We start from the raw sequence: 16622 nt of genomic DNA, 5'->3' as shown, positions 1-16622 counted from the left end.
AGGAAATTGAATTTGATGATCAGCCATGATCAAGGTGAATGGTGGAACAGGCTCAAAGGGCCGAATGGCCTACTCCTGCTTCTAGTTTCTATGTATCTCTCCACTGTGCCAGCATTCCATCCAGTGGCACAGTGGTTCGCACTGCTGCCTCAAAAAAACAAATACAACAATGGCTTTGGCATCTGCTACAATGTGACTGACAGTTTGACAACGGAGTCAAGGGCATCAGGAGCAAAAGATACCCTGGGAGGTGGAGAAGAATGTGACGGAGATTACGAGTGGGTCCTTGATAGGTTTTCTAAAGAGATTCAGAAAGGAAATAGTGAGTTGGAAAAAGTCCAGAATAAATTAATTTACAGTTACATTGGAAACCTGTTGCCTCACAGCTGAGTACAAAATATAAAGAGTTGAGGGAACTGGTGGATAAGCTGCAGAATGGAGCTGATTGCTGGCAGGAGAGCACGTCTGACCTGGACAATCAGTTACATTGGGAACAGGGGGCAGATGATAGGGTGAGTGGAGCTCAGAAAAATCTACTGCTGTTCGGCCAAACTCTGGAACAAGATATTGATTTACAGTCAGAAAATATCAGATCAAGTGAAGAGTTAGAAAATGCCATGGGGACTTTGAGGATGTTAATTCAGCCACAAAGTGACACCTCCCTGAAGCAGACCACTCCCCGTGTTTAGCTAACATCAAACAACCTGAGACACAAATCAGTCACCAGCGAGCAGATGTAGTGGTTTTCTCCAAAAAAGAATCACTGAAAGCACTCCCCCCTCTCCTCTGTCTCTCCTGTGATAAGGGAATGCAGGTGTGTGAGGGTAGCCATGACCTTTGCACCATCATGATCCACAACCCTTACTCCAAGTTGGTTTGCCCAGTTGAAGGAATACCGTACATTTGAGTCATAATTGTTGAGGCAGGGCGTTGTTTGAAAGCATCATCGATTCGAAGAATTAGTTTGGAAAGGGAATAAAAATTAATTTAATTTGAACAGCCGTGAGTTTCTGTTTGAAATAAATTCAGACTGTGCTAAAATGTGAAAGGAATGTATTTGGGTTTGAAATTAACTTGTTCAAGGTTAGAATTGTGAAGGACAATTTGCTCCCAAAACACAAAGATAAGGCTGCAGTTTGGCAGCAAACCAGTTCCAACTTTCCAAAACATTTGAGTTAAAATTGTTGAGATTCAGTTAACAACACATTTCACAAAGTATTTCTTTCAACTTTGATTAAGTAGCAAATATTGAAAATTGAAATTGGTGTTCAAAAAAGGAGAGATAAAAGAGATGAAATTTGAACAAAATTGAAGAAAATAACATGAGAGAAGTTTTTTAAATTATGTAAGTTGATGGAATTGCCAAGTTTCCTCTGCCCACTCCCCGCCTCTCTCGGTTCCACAGAGAAGTTAACCCTTTCAGCAGACAGCTGATTTTTATAAATCTCCACACAGCCTTTGTTTTTTAATGTAACCTGTGATTGGACACATTAACTCACTGGGATCTTGGCCAGAGCCAGATGGATTGTTTATGGGGTTTTTTTAAACAGGTGATGACGGTTTCACTCACAAACAATCCGAGTGAAGGCAGCAGTTTTGAGAATTAAAGCAGAGAATAAAAGACTTTACTTTTCAGAAAGCCAACAAGCCTGCTTTTGAGATTGGAATTGATAAATATCTGATGTGAGTTGCTATTTCAAGCATTTAAAATGGAAATTACCTGGTGTTTAAGGGAAAGAACAAAGTTGATAATGCCTGGAATCAAACAGAAATGTTTGGTTTCTGTTAAAAGATATTATGAGAATATTTAATGATTTATTTAACTCTAAAGATTCTCGAGAACTCCTGAAAGTGTAGTTTAAAGGAATCCATACATTTGGGTGTTTATGAAGATTTGAGTGAAAGGGAAGTCGAGATGAGATGAATGAGGTGACAGTTTTCTCTTGGAGATACTTGTTTCTTTGTCTATGAATTATTTGAGAGAACTGAATTTGATAATCTGGCCACCATCTGAGACATTATTCCCAGAAATCCTCAATTTTAAACTAAAATAGACACATGAGTTTCCGGGCAGTCACAGGAATATGGTCAAGATAGTCCAGTCCCACAATGCCTCACATTCAATCTGCAGTTCTTCAATTATAACACAATATGTGGCTGTATGTAGCTGCCTTGGCCATGGTCAACCCCAAGGGTGCCTTCTTGAACTGCTGCAATGCCTGAGGTGTACGTACACCCACAGTGCTGTTAGGGAGGGACTTCCAGTTACTGAGAGAGACAAGAGATGAAATTGCTGGGCCTCTAACAGAAATCTTTGTTTCTTCATTGGACACAGGTGAGGTCCCAGAGGATTGGAGAATAGCAAATGTGGTCCCGTTATTTAAGAAGGGTAGCAAGGATAACCTGGGTAATCATAGGCCAGTGAGCTTGACGTCCGTGGTAGGGAAATTGTTGGAGAAGATTCTTAGAGATAGGATCTGTACACATTTAGAACTGAATAATCTCATTAGCAATAGACAACATGGTTTTGTGCGAGGGAGGTCATGCCTCACAAATTTGGTTGAGTTTTTTGAGGCGGTGACAAAAATGACTGACGAGGGAAGGGCCGTGGATGTCGTCTACATGGATTTTAGTAAAGCATTTGACAAGGTCCCTCATGGCAGGCTGGTGCAAAAGGTTAAATCTCACGGGATCAAAGGTGAGCTCGCTAGATGGGTACAGAACTGGTTTGGCCATAGAAGACAGAGGGTAGCAGCGGAGGGGTCTTTTTCTGATTGGAGGTCTGTGACTAGTGGTGTTCCGCAGGGCTCTGTATTGGGACCTCTGCTGTTTGTGATATATATAAATGATTTGGAAGAAGATGTAGCAAGTCTGATTAGTAAGTTTGCGGACGACACAATGATTGCTGGAGTTGTGGATTGTGATGAACATTGTCAGAGAATACAGCAGGACATAGATAGGCTGGAAAATTGGGCGGAGAAATGGCAGATGGAACTTAATCCAGATAAATGCGAAGTGATGCATTTTAGTAGATCTAATGCAGGGGGAGCTATACAATAAATGGCAGAACCATCAGGAGTATAGACACGCAGAGGGATCTGGATGTGCAAGTCCACAGAACCTTAAAGGTGGCAACACAGGTGGAAAGGGTGGTGAAGAAGGCATATGGCATGCTTGCTTTTATTGGACGGGGCATAGAGTATAAAAGTTGGGGTCTGATGGTGCAGATGTATAGAACGTTGGTTCGGCCGCATTTGGAATACTGCGTCCAGTTCTGGTCGCCACACTACCAGAAGGGCGTGGAGGCTTTGGAGAGAGTGCAGAAAAGGTTTACCAGGATGTTGCCTGGTATGGAGGGTATTAGCTATGAGGAGAGATTGAGTAAACTAGGGTTGTTCTCCCTGGAAAAACAGAGGTGGAGGGGCGGCCTAATAGAAGTTTATAAAATTATGAAGGGCATAGATAGGGTGAACAGTTGGAAGCTTTTTCCCAGGTCAGAAACGACAAACAGAAGGGGTCACAAGTTCAAGGTAAGGGGGGGCAAGGTTCAATACAGATATGCGGGGGACGTATTTTACACAGAGGGTGGTGGGGGCCTGGAATGCACTACCAAGCAAGGTGGTTGAGGCAGACACGCTAGGATCATTTAAGACTTATCTAGATAACCACATGAACAGACTGGGAATAGAGGGATACAAACGGATGGTCTCGTTAGGAACACATGATCGGTGCAGGCTTGGAGGGCCGAAGGGCCTGTTCCTGTGCTGTATTGTTCTTTGTTCTTTAAAATAGACACATGAGTTTCCGGGCAGTCACAGGAATGTGGTCAAGATAGTCCAGTCCCCCAATGCCTCACATTCAATCTGCAGTCCTTCAATTATAACAGAATATGTGGCTGTATGTAGCTGCCTTGGCCATGGTCAACCCCAACCCCAAGGGTGCCTTCTTGAACTGCTGCAATGCCTGAGGTGTACGTACACCCACAGTGCTGTTAGGAAGGGAGTTCCAGCTACATATTCCAGACTTTCACTAGACTGCAGGTGGATATCAGATTGACATATTCCATTCAACCACACCCAAGGTGAGTTATTCCAATTCCTTTATTGTCCAGGACAATATATTCACAATATCTTTAAAACAGAAATTAAACATTCCCATTTGATTTCAGACAGTAACATATTCTGTTAGTTTGTTCTTTATTGTCAATGTCAGGCTGGTGTTGTTTTCCTTGGAGCAAAGGAGGTTGAGGGGAGATTTGATAGAGGTGGACAAGGTTCTGACAGGTTTAGATAAGGTGGACAAAGAAAAGCTGTTCCCATTAGCTGATGGGACAAGGACGAGGGGGGACACAGATTTCTTGTTTTGGGTCAGAGATGCAAGGGAGGGGGAGTGGGGGGCGGGGGGGGGGGGGGGCGGTGGAGATGTGAGGAAGAATATTCTGATGCAGTGAATGGTGATGACCTGGAACTCGCTGCCTACGAGGGTGGAGGAAGTAGCGACAATAAACAATTAAAAAGGAAATTGGATGGGCATTTGGGATGTTCCAAACAGAATGAAGAACAAAGAAAATTACAACACAGGAACAAGCCCTTTGGCCCTCCAAGCCTGGAGCAACCATGCTGCCCGTCTGAACTAAAACCCCCTACCTTTCCGGGGACCATATCCCTTTGTTCCTATGCTATTCATATATTTGTCAAGACACATCTTAAAAGTCACTGCCGTATCTGCTTCCACTACCTTCCCCGGCAACGGGTTCCAGGCACCCACCACGCTCTGTGTAAAAAACCTGCCTTGTACATCTCCTTTAAACCTTGCCCCTCGCACCTTAAACCTATGCCTCTAGTAATTGACTCTTCCACCCTGGGAAAAAGCGTCTGATTATCCACTCTGTCCATGACCCTCATAATCTTGTAGACTTCTATCAGGTCGCCCCCCTCAACCTCCGTTGTTCCAGTGAGAACAAACCAAGTTTCTCCAACCTCTCCTCATAGCGAATGCTACCAGGCAACATCCTGGTAAATATTTTCCATACCCTCTCCAAAGCCCCCACTTCCTTCTGGTAGTGTGGTGACCAGAAATGAACACTAGATTCCAAGTGCGGTCTAACTAAGGTTCTATAAAGCTGCAACATGACTTACCAATTTTTAAACTCAATGCCCCGGCCGAAGAAGGCAAGCATGCCGTATGCCTTCTTGATTATCTTCTCCACCTCATTGCCACTTTCAATAACCTGTGCACCTGTACACCCAGATCCCTCTGCCTATGAATACTCTGAAGGGTTCTCCATTGACTGTATATTTCCCATCTGTATTAGACCTTCCAAAATGCATTACCTCACATTTGTCCGGATTAAACTTCATCTGCCATCTCTCTGCCCAAGTCTCCAACTGATCTATATCCTGCTGTATCCTCTGCCAGTCCCCATCGCTATTCGCAATTCCACCAACCTTTGTGTCGTCCACAAACTTACCAATCAAACCAGTTACATTTTCCTCCAAATCATTTATATATATTACAAACAGCAAAAGTCCCAGCACTGATCCCTGAGGAACGTCACTTGTCACAGCCCTCCATTCAGAAATGTACCTTTGCACTGCCAACCTCTGTTTTCTTCTGACTCAATATCTCTAAACTTCCTAACACCCTGTCACTCTGTGATCCTTGTGACATTTGAAACCAGGTATTCACAAAAAGGTTCAAAGAGCATCAGCCCACTGGAGGCTGAGACCGGCCAGTCCAGCACAAAGAAACCCTCTGACCCTTCCCATTGACGAACTGTGAGAATGAACAAAATGCAATCCTGGATGCAACTGAGAGCAGAAACAATAACAGCAGAATCCAACCCCTGTCATCACTCGTGAACTCGCTGGTGTCTCAGCAGCCGGGATGAAACGCTGAAACCCTTCCCACACTGAGAGCAGGTGAATGGCCTCTCCCCAGTGTGAACTGGCTGATGTGTCCGCAGGGTGGATGACCGAGTGAAGCCCTTCCCACACTGAGAGCAGGTGAATGGTTTCTCCCCTGTGTGAACTCGCTGGTGTGTCCGCAGGTCGGGTAACCGAGTGAATCCCTTCCCACACTGAGAGCAGGTGAACGGCCTCTCCCCAGTGTGAACTCGCTGGTGTGTCTGCAGGCTGGATAACTGAGTGAATCCCTTCCCACACTGAGAGCAGGTGAATGGCCTCTCCCCAGTGTGAACTCGCTGGTGTGTCTGCAGGCTGGATAACTGAGTGAATCCCTTCCCACACTGAGAGCAGGTGAATGGCCTCTCCCCAGTGTGAACTCGCTGGTGTGTCCGCAGGTGGGATGACTGAATGAATCCCTTCCCACATTGAGAGCAGGTGAATGGTCTCTCCCCAGTGTGAACTCGTTGGTGTGTCCGTAAGCTGGAGAACTGATTAAATCCCTTCTCACACTGAGGGCAGATGAACAGCCTCTCCCCAGTGTGGCTGCGCCGATGAGCTTCCAGCAGACATGGGGCTCTGTATCCCTTCCCACAGTCCCCACATTTCCATGGTTTCTCCATGGTGCAGGTTTCCTTGCCTCACTCTTGGGTGGACAATCAGTTGAAACTTCGTCCACACACAGGACAAGATTACAGTCTCTACCCGCTGTGAATGGTGTGATATTTATTCAGACTGTGTAACTGGTTAAAGCTCTTTAGTCAGTGCATTGGAACACTCTCACTCAAGTGTGGCAGTGTGTTGATGCTTTTTCACTCACACTGACATTTCAAATCTTTTCAAATCGACAGACTGGACAATCATTTCTCCTTCTGGATTCAAAGTCCGATGATATTGAGGTCCCAAGGAACACGATTCTGTCACGCCGAGACATGACGTTTGAGATTTCGGCCTGTGATTCCTCTTTCAATATCCTGAAAATGAGTTTCCAAAAGTCATCAGTGTCAGTACAGGATAGAAATTCAGAACAATTTCTATGGAACATTCTTTCCTCTCTCATTCCCCAAAAGCTGTAAATCTCCATCCCATACACTCTCTCCCCATTCTCAGCAGGTCTGGCAGCACCTGGATGGAGAGAAAAGAACTGATGTTTCAGAGCTTTGACAAAGGGTCATTTCGTCAAGAAACATCAGCTCTTTTCTCTCCTTACAGATGCTGCTAGACCTGCTGAGATTTTCCAGCATTTTCTCCCTTGGCTTCAGACGCCAGCATCCGCAGTAATTTGCTTTTATAAGGCTACAGATACCTCCTCCCAAGTAACGAGCGTGTGCCCAAGACATCACCACTTGTTTCCCTTATTTCTTTAGCCCCCATGGTGCTCTCCGCAGTAAACACAGAGGAGAAGTATTCATTAAAAATCTCACCCATCTCCTGTAGCTCCACACACAGATGGCCATACTGATTTTTAAGGGGATCTATTCTCTCTCTAGCCACCGTCTTACTCTTAATATAGCTATAGAACCTCTTGGAATTTTCTTTAATCTTACCTGCCAGATCCATATCATACCCTCTTTTTGTCCTCCTGATTTCCCTCCTCAGTATTTTCTTACACTTTTTATAGTCAGAGTGATTCACTTGTCCCCGATTGCCTAAACCCAATGTATGCTTCCTTCTTTTACCTGACCAGAGCCTCAATGTCCCTTGTCTGCCAGAGATCCTTAAATTTACCATTCTTTCCCTTCATCTTAACAGGAATATACTGCCCCTGGATTCTTGATATCACACTTTTAAAACCTCCCATTTGCCAGTCATTCCTTTCCCTTCAAACAAACTCACCTAATCGACATCTGCTCGATCCTGCCTAATGCCCACAAAAGTGGCCCTGCTCCAGTTTAGGGCCTTGACCTGTGGACCTGTCCTACCTTTTTCCTGAACTATTTTGAAACTATTGGTGCTCCCAATAGTGCTCCCTGACTGACACTTCAGTCACTTGCTCCACCTCATTTCTTAACTGTCTAATAGAAAGTGAGTCCAGGAATTGATAATGAAAAATAAGGAGCTGGGAGATGAATTGAACAAGTATTTTGCCTCGGTGTTCACAATAGAGGATACAGTTAAAACTCAGAAATAGCTGGAAATCAGAAAACAGAAGTGTGGGATGAACTCTGAAAAAGCACAATTCCCAGGGAAGTGGTCCTCAGCAAACTGTTGGAGCTGTGGGCTGATGAGTCCTCGGGTCCTGCTGGGCTTCATTCTCGGGTCTTAACAGAGTGAGATCGTTGATGTGTTGTTCAATTTTCTAAAATTCCCCATCGGGCATTGGATAAAGGGAAACCGGTGGATGTGCTGTACTCAGATTTCCAGAAGACATTTGATGAGGTGCCACATCAAAGGTTATTGCAGCAAATAAAAGTTCATGCTGTGGGGATAACATATTGGCGTGGATAGAAGATTGGCTAACAGCAAACAGTGGGCAGAAATGGATCATTTTCTGGTTCGAGAGAGCGAGAAACCTGGACCAACCTTTCCAGAGTCTGCACCCTCACTGGATTCACTTCCTTTCTCTTCAGTTGCTGCAAGTCCCCAATTTCCCCCAGAATGAGAAAAGAAATGGAAAGGGGGTTGAAGAGAAAGTGTTTTACTCACAGATGTTTGAGACAGGAGGAAGTTTGACTCTGTCTGAAGATCAATCTTCATTCACACAAAGCCCACACTCTGATTGGCTGGAAGACCAGAGTCCTTCCGGTCCTCCAACTCTTCCCATTGGTCAACACCTCAGCATGAAGATCAGAGGGTGGGTTCTCCCCCGCACATGCGCAGCTTCCCCTCTCCCTCGCACATGTGTAGTCCTGGGCCGGGGGGAGGGAGAGCTCACTGAGCGGCTTCTCGCTCTTGCTGGAGCCGTCAGCCGGTTGCCTGGAAACCTTGGTTCAAGGAGGTGTAGGGGAAGGGGAACAATGGGTGGGGGCGGGGCTCCTGGGTCCGCGCGCCCGGGCCTGAGAACTGGAACCCGGAGACGTCACCGCGAAGCAGAGTGATTCCTATTGGCTGATTCAGGCAGGACACTATCGTGACGTCACAATGCGGAAGTTGTCCAATGAGCTTCAGAGTGAAACTCCCTCCTCTGTTCAACATCTGGGAGGAAATCAATGTTTCCCCCTTTCCATTTCTTTTCTCATTCTGGGGGAAGTTGGGGACTTGCAGCAACTGAAGGAAATGAAGTGAATTCGGTCTGTATATTCCACACATTTTTACTCCAGTAATGTAGACATTTATCTGTCTGGCATCCTGCATGGAAATTTTCAGCTCTCTGCATCCAGGGCAAGAAGCAGTGAGCATGGATCTGTCAATCACACATGAGGACGGCCTCAACCGGGATCTTGGGTTCATGTCACACTATCTGTAACCCCCACGACTTGCCTGGGCTTGCAAAATCTCACTAACTGTCCTGGCTGGATACAATACACATCTCTTTAACCTGTGCTTAACCCTCTCTCCACTCACATTGTCTGTACCTTTAAGACTTGATTACGTTTAAAGACTCGTATTCCAACCATTATCTTGTAAATTGAGTTTGTGTGTTTATATGCCCTGTTTGTGAACAGAACTCCCACTCACCTGATGAAGGGGCAGTGCTCTGAAAGCTTGTGGCTTGTGCTACCAAATAAACCTGTTGGATTTTAACCTGGTGTTGTGAGATTACTTACTGTGCTTACCCCAGTCCAACGCCGGCACATCTTTGGACTGTGGAAGGAAAACCGGAACATCCGGAAGAAACCCACACAGACACGGGGAGAATGTAGAAACTCTGCACAGACAGTGACCCGAGGCTGGAATTGAACCTGGGTCCCTGGCGCTGTTAGGCAGCTGCACTAACCACTGTGCCACCGGGCCACATGTCAGTGCCATCGCCCGACTCCAGCCCAGTCTCAGCTCATCTGGAACCCTCACCCATTCCATTGTGACCTCACACCCTCACCCATTCCATTGTGACGTCACACCCTCACCCATTCCATTGTGATGTCACACCCTCACCCATTCCATGGTGACGTCACACCCTCACCCATTCCATTGTGACGTCACACCCTCACCCATTCCATTGTGACGTCACACCCTCACCCATTCCATTGTGACTTCAGGGCTTCCCTCTCCGATCACAATCCCTGCCGGCCTCCCACATGCAGCCTCAATGGCGGCAGTCAGCCCGGGTCTAACACTACAAGCTGCCGCTCCATTTGGTACAAAGGGGGGGAACCGGGAAGTTCATTTCCGGGGTTTGGGTTTGAACAACATGTTTACAAAGTCTCTCCACCCACCCGCCACATTTATCATTCCCCGCACGCCGCCCTCTACCTCGTATTGATCTCGCTTCCAAACTAAAACCGGCCGTCCGTCGCCATTACCCGCAGTGATGTGGAGATGCCGGCGTTGGACTGGGGTAAACACAGCAACAAGTCAAACAACACCAGGTTAAAGTCCAACAGGTTTATCTGGTTCACCCGCACTGCGCATGCTTCAGGTCCCGCCCCTCATTCACTCCGATTGGTTGGAGGACCAGCCGCTCCCGTTCGGTCCCCCAGCCCCGCCCCCTCTTCCTATTGGTCCGGAGCCGCCGTCAATCAGTCCCCGGGCATTGTGATGTGGAGCATGCGCAGTGTCATTGCTGTCCTTGGCGCTTGTTTGTCCCGGAGAAGCGGAGTCAGCGTTAGGCGGTGGCTGGGAGGATTTGGAAACACTTTGTGGATCCGCAAACCCTTCAGAATCATTGTCAGCTCCCTGGTTTGCAGCTGCGGGGCTTCTCCCTCCCTCCCTCCCGGGAACAGGCCCAGGTTAACGGCCCCATCCTGGCTCAGCCACTGGAGGATGGTTCACATCAGAGGATGGGGGAGGGGGACAATAAATAAGAGGTTACACTTTGGCCTCAAATCAATGAGGACTCTGATCTCTGGGAAGGAAGGAAACCCTGGGAGGTGGGCGGGGAGGATTCACAAACACCCGCTGGAGGCCCCAACACCCCCAGTAAGACCCATTGGTTTTATTGTCAGTCTGCAGACAGGAGCTGGAGAACTGAATCCAGACAGAGGAGAGGGAGGGAGAAAACTGGGAGTGGAGGAAAGAAATGGTGAGATGGGTTTGGATTTCAGCCCAGGGAGGAGGGAGAGTGTGTGGGACGGGGATTTACTGATTTGGGGGAACAAGAAAGGAAAAAATGTTCCAGAGAAACTAGAATTGTCTGTTCAGAGTTTGTATCGTGTTCTGACAGTGATGACTTTTCTAAACTGTTTTTACAGGATATTGGAAGTGAAAGATTGGCAGACAGAAAACTCAAACCGGACATCACATCTGACAAAGTCATTCAGTTCCTTCGGAGCTGAATATCATCGGTCTTTGAATATAGAAAGAGAAATATTTGTCTGTTCTGCCTGTGGGCAAATAAATTAAACATCAGTATGACCGGAAAAGCATCGAGACAAACACACACCCGAGTGAGAGTGTTCCAGTGAACTGAATGTGGAAAGAGCTTTAACCAGTTACACAGCCTGAAAAAACATCACAGTTCACAGCAGGGTGAAACTACGTGTATGTTGTGTGTGTGGATGTGGCTTGAACTGATCATCCAACCTGGAGAAACACAAGGGCACCATGGAGAAACCGTGGAAATGTGTGGAGTGCGGGAAAGGATTCGGTTTCCCATCACAACTGGAAGTTCATCGGCGCAGTCACACTGGGGAGAGACCGTTCACCTGCTCTGTTTGTGGGAAGGGATTCACCCATTCACCTTCTGACTCACCGACGGGTTCACACTGGGGAGAGGCCGTTCACCTGCCCTGTGTGTGGGAAGGGATTCACTCGCTCATCCCACATTGTGACACACCAACTTGTTCACACAGATGAGAGAATGTTTACATGTTCTGACTGTGAGAAGAGTTTTAAATGCAAAAAAGATCTGCTGACACACCAACGTATTCACACTGGGGAGAGACCATTCACCTGCTCTGTGTGGGAAAGGATTCATTCAGTCATCCCACCTGCAGACACATCAACTTGTTCACTCTGATAACAAACTTTTTAATTGTTCCCACTGTGCGAAGAACTTTAAAAACAAAAAGGATCTGCTGACGCACCAATATACTCACACTGGGGAGAGGCCATTCACCTGCTGTGTGTGTGGGAAGGGATTCAGCCGTCCACCTGCCCTATTGAACCACCAGAGAATTCACACTGGGGAGAGGCCCTTCACCTGCTCAGACTGTGGGAAGGGATTCATTAATTCATCCAACCTTCTGATACACCAGCAGCTCCATACAGGGGATCGACCGTTCACCTGCTCTGAATGTGGGAAGAGATTCACCCGTTCATACAACCTTCTGACACACCAGCAGGTTCACAGTGAGGAGAGGCCATTCACTTGCTCCGTGTGTGGGAAGGGATTCACTCGTTCATCCAACCTATTGAATCACCAGCGAGTTCACACTGGGGAGAGGCCGTTCACCTGCTCCATGTGTGGGAAGGGATTCAGTCAGTCATCCAACCTGCTGACACCTCAGAGAGTTCACAGTGGGGAGAGGCCATTTACCTGCTCTGTCTGTGGGAAGGGATTTTCTCATTTATCTTATCTTCTTAAACACCAGCGAGTTCACACTGGGGAGAGGCCATTCACCTGTAATGTCTGTGGAAAGGGATTTATTCAGTCATCCCACCTGCTAACACACCGGCGAGTTCACAAACGACTGCAAGGTTTGGATTCTACACTTATTGATGCTGTTAATCATATCCAGGTCTGAATCATGTTCTCTCTGACTTTTTTCTTCTGTTGAGGTTTGATATTCTGAATAAATGTGAAATAGACATTTGATTGAACCATTGTTGTAGATTTTTGTCTTTTCCATTTGAGTGTTTAACGTCACCAGGCTGGAGCTCAGAAAGGGCAATCTGAGGGAGGATCATACAGTAGGAACAGAACTTCATTCTTGACACAGTCCTTCAGGGTCTCGCTGAGAGGGTCACACAGCACTTTGGTCTTTTTCGTCACTTTTCACTGACAGCAAAGTCCCCGCGTGGGTGAATCCTGAGGTGTGTAAGAAATGTGTCCCAGTCGTTCTTTTCCATGGTTCAGAGCTCCCAGACACAGAACAGAAGCTCCTTTACAACTGTGTTTAGAGTCAGGAAGAACAACGGTGAATGCGGGAAACGTGCTGTCAAAGATTGGTGTAAAACTGGGATCTATTCCTGACTGAGAGTGAAACGGCAGGTTTAGGTTTCCAGACTTAGAATGAAAAAAAGTGTAAAACATTTTAATGTGTGTGTGTCAGTCCTGGTTTATTGAACAGAAACTGGCTTCAAATAAATTGGTTGAAGTCTGCATTAAAGTAGCAGCTGGAGAAGTTCAAAGGACCCTGTTAACTGCTGGGACAATTAGACAACAATTTGATTCCCAGATAGAGAAGGAGCTGCAGTGTGTGTCCAAGAATTCTCAGTTTTGTTGATGTGTGCTTCCCATACACTATCCATTTAAATAAACCTCACTCCTATCAGCCTTTAACCATTATAAACAGAACAGAGAGAAGCTGAGCAGCATCGGAGCCCTGACTGACCATTTAAGAATGAGTGATGTGTTCAGCTGAAGTTTCCTGTTGGTAGTTTTCTGGATGATCTCCTTATTTTGATCATTCTCAGTGACCCCTGGGTGTGAACCTGCTCTCCTCTCTTTCAGACATTCACTCACTCAACATCTCCTCTCTTTCAGAAACTCAATCACTTAACCTCTCTCATCTCTCTAACACTCACTGAACATCTCTCTCTCTCTCTCTCTCCAGGCATTCACTCACACGTTACCTTCCATCTCTCTTACATTCTAACCTCGCTCCTCTCTCATTCACTTAACCTCTTCCCTCTCAGATACTGTGTTCATCACTTAATGTCTCTCTATCTTTCTTTCAAACACTCACTCATTTAACCTTCCTATTTCAGATCTGCTTAAACTTATTCATTGTTTTCTCTCTCTCGTTACCTCTCTCTGAAAAGGCACAAACAAACTTCATCTCTCTTCGCTGTCTGAGAAAACATCTAATTGATGGAGATTCAATCCTCCCTGCTTCTCTCTCCCACTTCCTCTGACAGGCCCTGACTCACTTTAAATCTCCTCTTTTCTAATAACCCTCTTTGGGAAAACTCATTTGTTCTCTAATTCCTCCTCATTTCTCCCAGTGATGACCCTCAGTCCATCTCCCAATTCAGTGAATGTTAAAAACCCAAATAATCTCCTTTCTTCATTGTTTAAAATGGGAATGGAGGTGAATGTAATGCTGAGAGCGGCAGCAATCTGTGTGGTTGTTCTTGATGCTGTCAGAGTGAGTTCACCCTCATAGGCAGGAAGACTGTTCACGGTGATAACATCAAACTGACACCGGCTGTTTCATTCTCAGGTAACACAACTTCTCTGCTGCCGGTTCAAAAACGCACATCTCACTTCTGAGCAGAAAATAAATCCAGGCACAACAATCTGGTGAGAACATCTGTCAGTGCGGCCTATATCTGTCCACAGAGTCAGGGCAGAATCTCACAGGTCACATTGTGGTGACATTTACAAATGAGCCAGTTATTTCTATTCAGAGTTTCCATTCTCAGATATAACCAGCTGTGTCTGTGGATCAGTTACTGAGTTCTCTCTGCTCCCCATAGCTGGGAACTGATAGCCTGCTCCCTTAGATTGTATATCATTCTCTCTGTATTGCTTGTTTCCTCTGATTCTCAGCTTTTATCTTTGACCACCTCAACTTTCTGCTTTTTAAAATCTTTCTCAATTTTTCTCTCAGTCTTTCTGTCTCTCCTTTCCTCTGTATCTCTCTCAGTCTCTGTGTGTTCCTATTTAATCAAGATGTTCAAAATCATGAAGAATTTCTGATTGATTACAGAGGGAAAAACAGGGAGAAAAGCAGAAAAACCCAGCAGGTCCGGCGGCATCTGTTGAGAGAGAAACAGTTAACATTTTGAGTCCATATAATTCTTCAGGGCAGGAAAAACATGCGTTATCCATCTTAGATTAGGGAATGTGATGGGGAGATTTAATAGAGGTGTTTAAAATGACAAATGATTTATGATAGTGTCAATGGAGAGAAATTATCTCCCAGGAGCACGAGGGTCTGTCGATGGAGAGAATCGATTTGCTAGGTGCAGGAGGGTCTGTAAGCAGAGAACACAGAGATTTAATTTAATTAACAACAGAACTGGAGGGGGTGATAAGGAGAATGTTTTACACAATAACTTGATATGATCTGGAATGCACAAACTGACAAGTGCTAGAAGCAGGTTTAATAGTAGCTTTCAAAGGGAATTGGATAAATACTTGCAGAAGGTAAATTGGCAGAGTTATGGTGAATGGGATTAATTGGACAGTTCACTCATCTTTGTGACATTCTGAATGTTTCTCTCCTAAGGTTTTAAGATTTGATCTTTTTGGTTATAATGTGTCTCAAACAGAAGATTAAAATATTGTGTTTGATGAGCTGTCAGATCTCTTTCCTGTGTGTCTGTGTAACTTGAGAACTGGAGATAACCATGAGGAGGAACTGATTATTTTCAGTTCCTCTAACAGATACACCTCAGGTATCAGAAATCTCAGGAGTTCCCCATGTCCTCAATATTCTCGCCTCGAGTATAACAGCTCTCAGTCAGGCCGAGTCAGTCACATGTGTCTCTGTCATGATGTTTCCACTTGTATTTTATCACTCACCTCCCAGTGACACTCACCACAACACAGACACCTTAAAATATCATTGCTCCCTTACACTTTGTCCTCCTATTATAATCAAATGTTTGTTGGGCCTCTTGTCTCCATTAATGTCAGATTACCTGCAGTTAAAATGACCTCAGAGACACTGAAAATGCAGTTGTAGAATACAGCAGAATTGGAATAACAGACAGGTTATTGTCCGATAATGACAGTGGGAGAGTAACACACATCGGAATCTAAATACATTATATCAATAGACCATGACTCACTCACACTATCAAATGAAACCTAAACTTTGGTTATGGCGCACGAGATACTGACTGTATTACCATTACATTGGATCCAATGCTGTGTTCACTAACATACTGCAACGTGACTCTTATTATTTGAACAAACATTGTATTTGTTACACTCAGAGTAAGTCAGTGCTTTGCTGTGTTGTCTCTGTGCTCCATCCCCACTCTGATTGTATTGGAGCCTGTGTGTGTCATTGTTACACTCAGAGTAAGTCAGTGCTTTGCTGTGTTGTCTCTGTGCCCCATCTCCACTCTGATTGTATTGGAGCCTGTGTGTGTCATTGTTACACTGAGACTCTCTCACTGTTATTACTAATGTGGAGATGCCGGCGTTGGACTGGGGTAAACACAGTAAGAAGTTTAACAACACCAGGTTAAAGTCCAACAGGTTTATTTGGTAGCAAAAGCCACAAGCTTTCGGAGCCTTAAGCTCCTTCTTCAGGTGAGTGGGAATTCTGTTCACAAACAGGGCATATAAAGACACAAACTCAATTAACAGAATAATGGTTGGAATGCAAATACTTACAGCTAATCAAGTCTTAAAGGTACAAACAATGTGAGTGGAGACAGCATCAAGACAGGCTAAAGAGATGTGTATTGTCTCCAGACAGGACAGCCAGTGAGACTCTGCAAGTCCAGGCAAGCTGTGGGGATTACAGATAGTGTGACATGAACCCAATATCCCGGTTG

General features: G+C 45.5%; 1 protein-coding gene across 1 annotated transcript in view; it reads right to left on the bottom strand.

Annotated features, from left to right (window-relative positions):
• Positions 1 to 5466: 5466 nt before the first annotated feature.
• LOC144485612 (uncharacterized) overlaps positions 5467 to 16622 on the bottom strand; it is a 100276-nt gene continuing 89120 nt past the window's right edge. Inside the window, exon 10 of the mRNA XM_078203709.1 lies at positions 5467 to 6406. Within this exon, the coding sequence (XP_078059835.1) occupies positions 5852 to 6406 (555 nt within the window). The 3' untranslated portion in view covers positions 5467 to 5851. The remainder of the gene's footprint in view (positions 6407 to 16622) is intronic.

Source organism: Mustelus asterias, unplaced genomic scaffold (genome assembly GCF_964213995.1).
Source record: "Mustelus asterias unplaced genomic scaffold, sMusAst1.hap1.1 HAP1_SCAFFOLD_201, whole genome shotgun sequence".
Classification (NCBI taxonomy): Eukaryota; Metazoa; Chordata; class Chondrichthyes; order Carcharhiniformes; family Triakidae; genus Mustelus; species Mustelus asterias.
The sequence above is the reverse complement of the archived record's forward strand: the minus strand, read 5'-3'. Positions and strand labels throughout refer to the sequence as shown.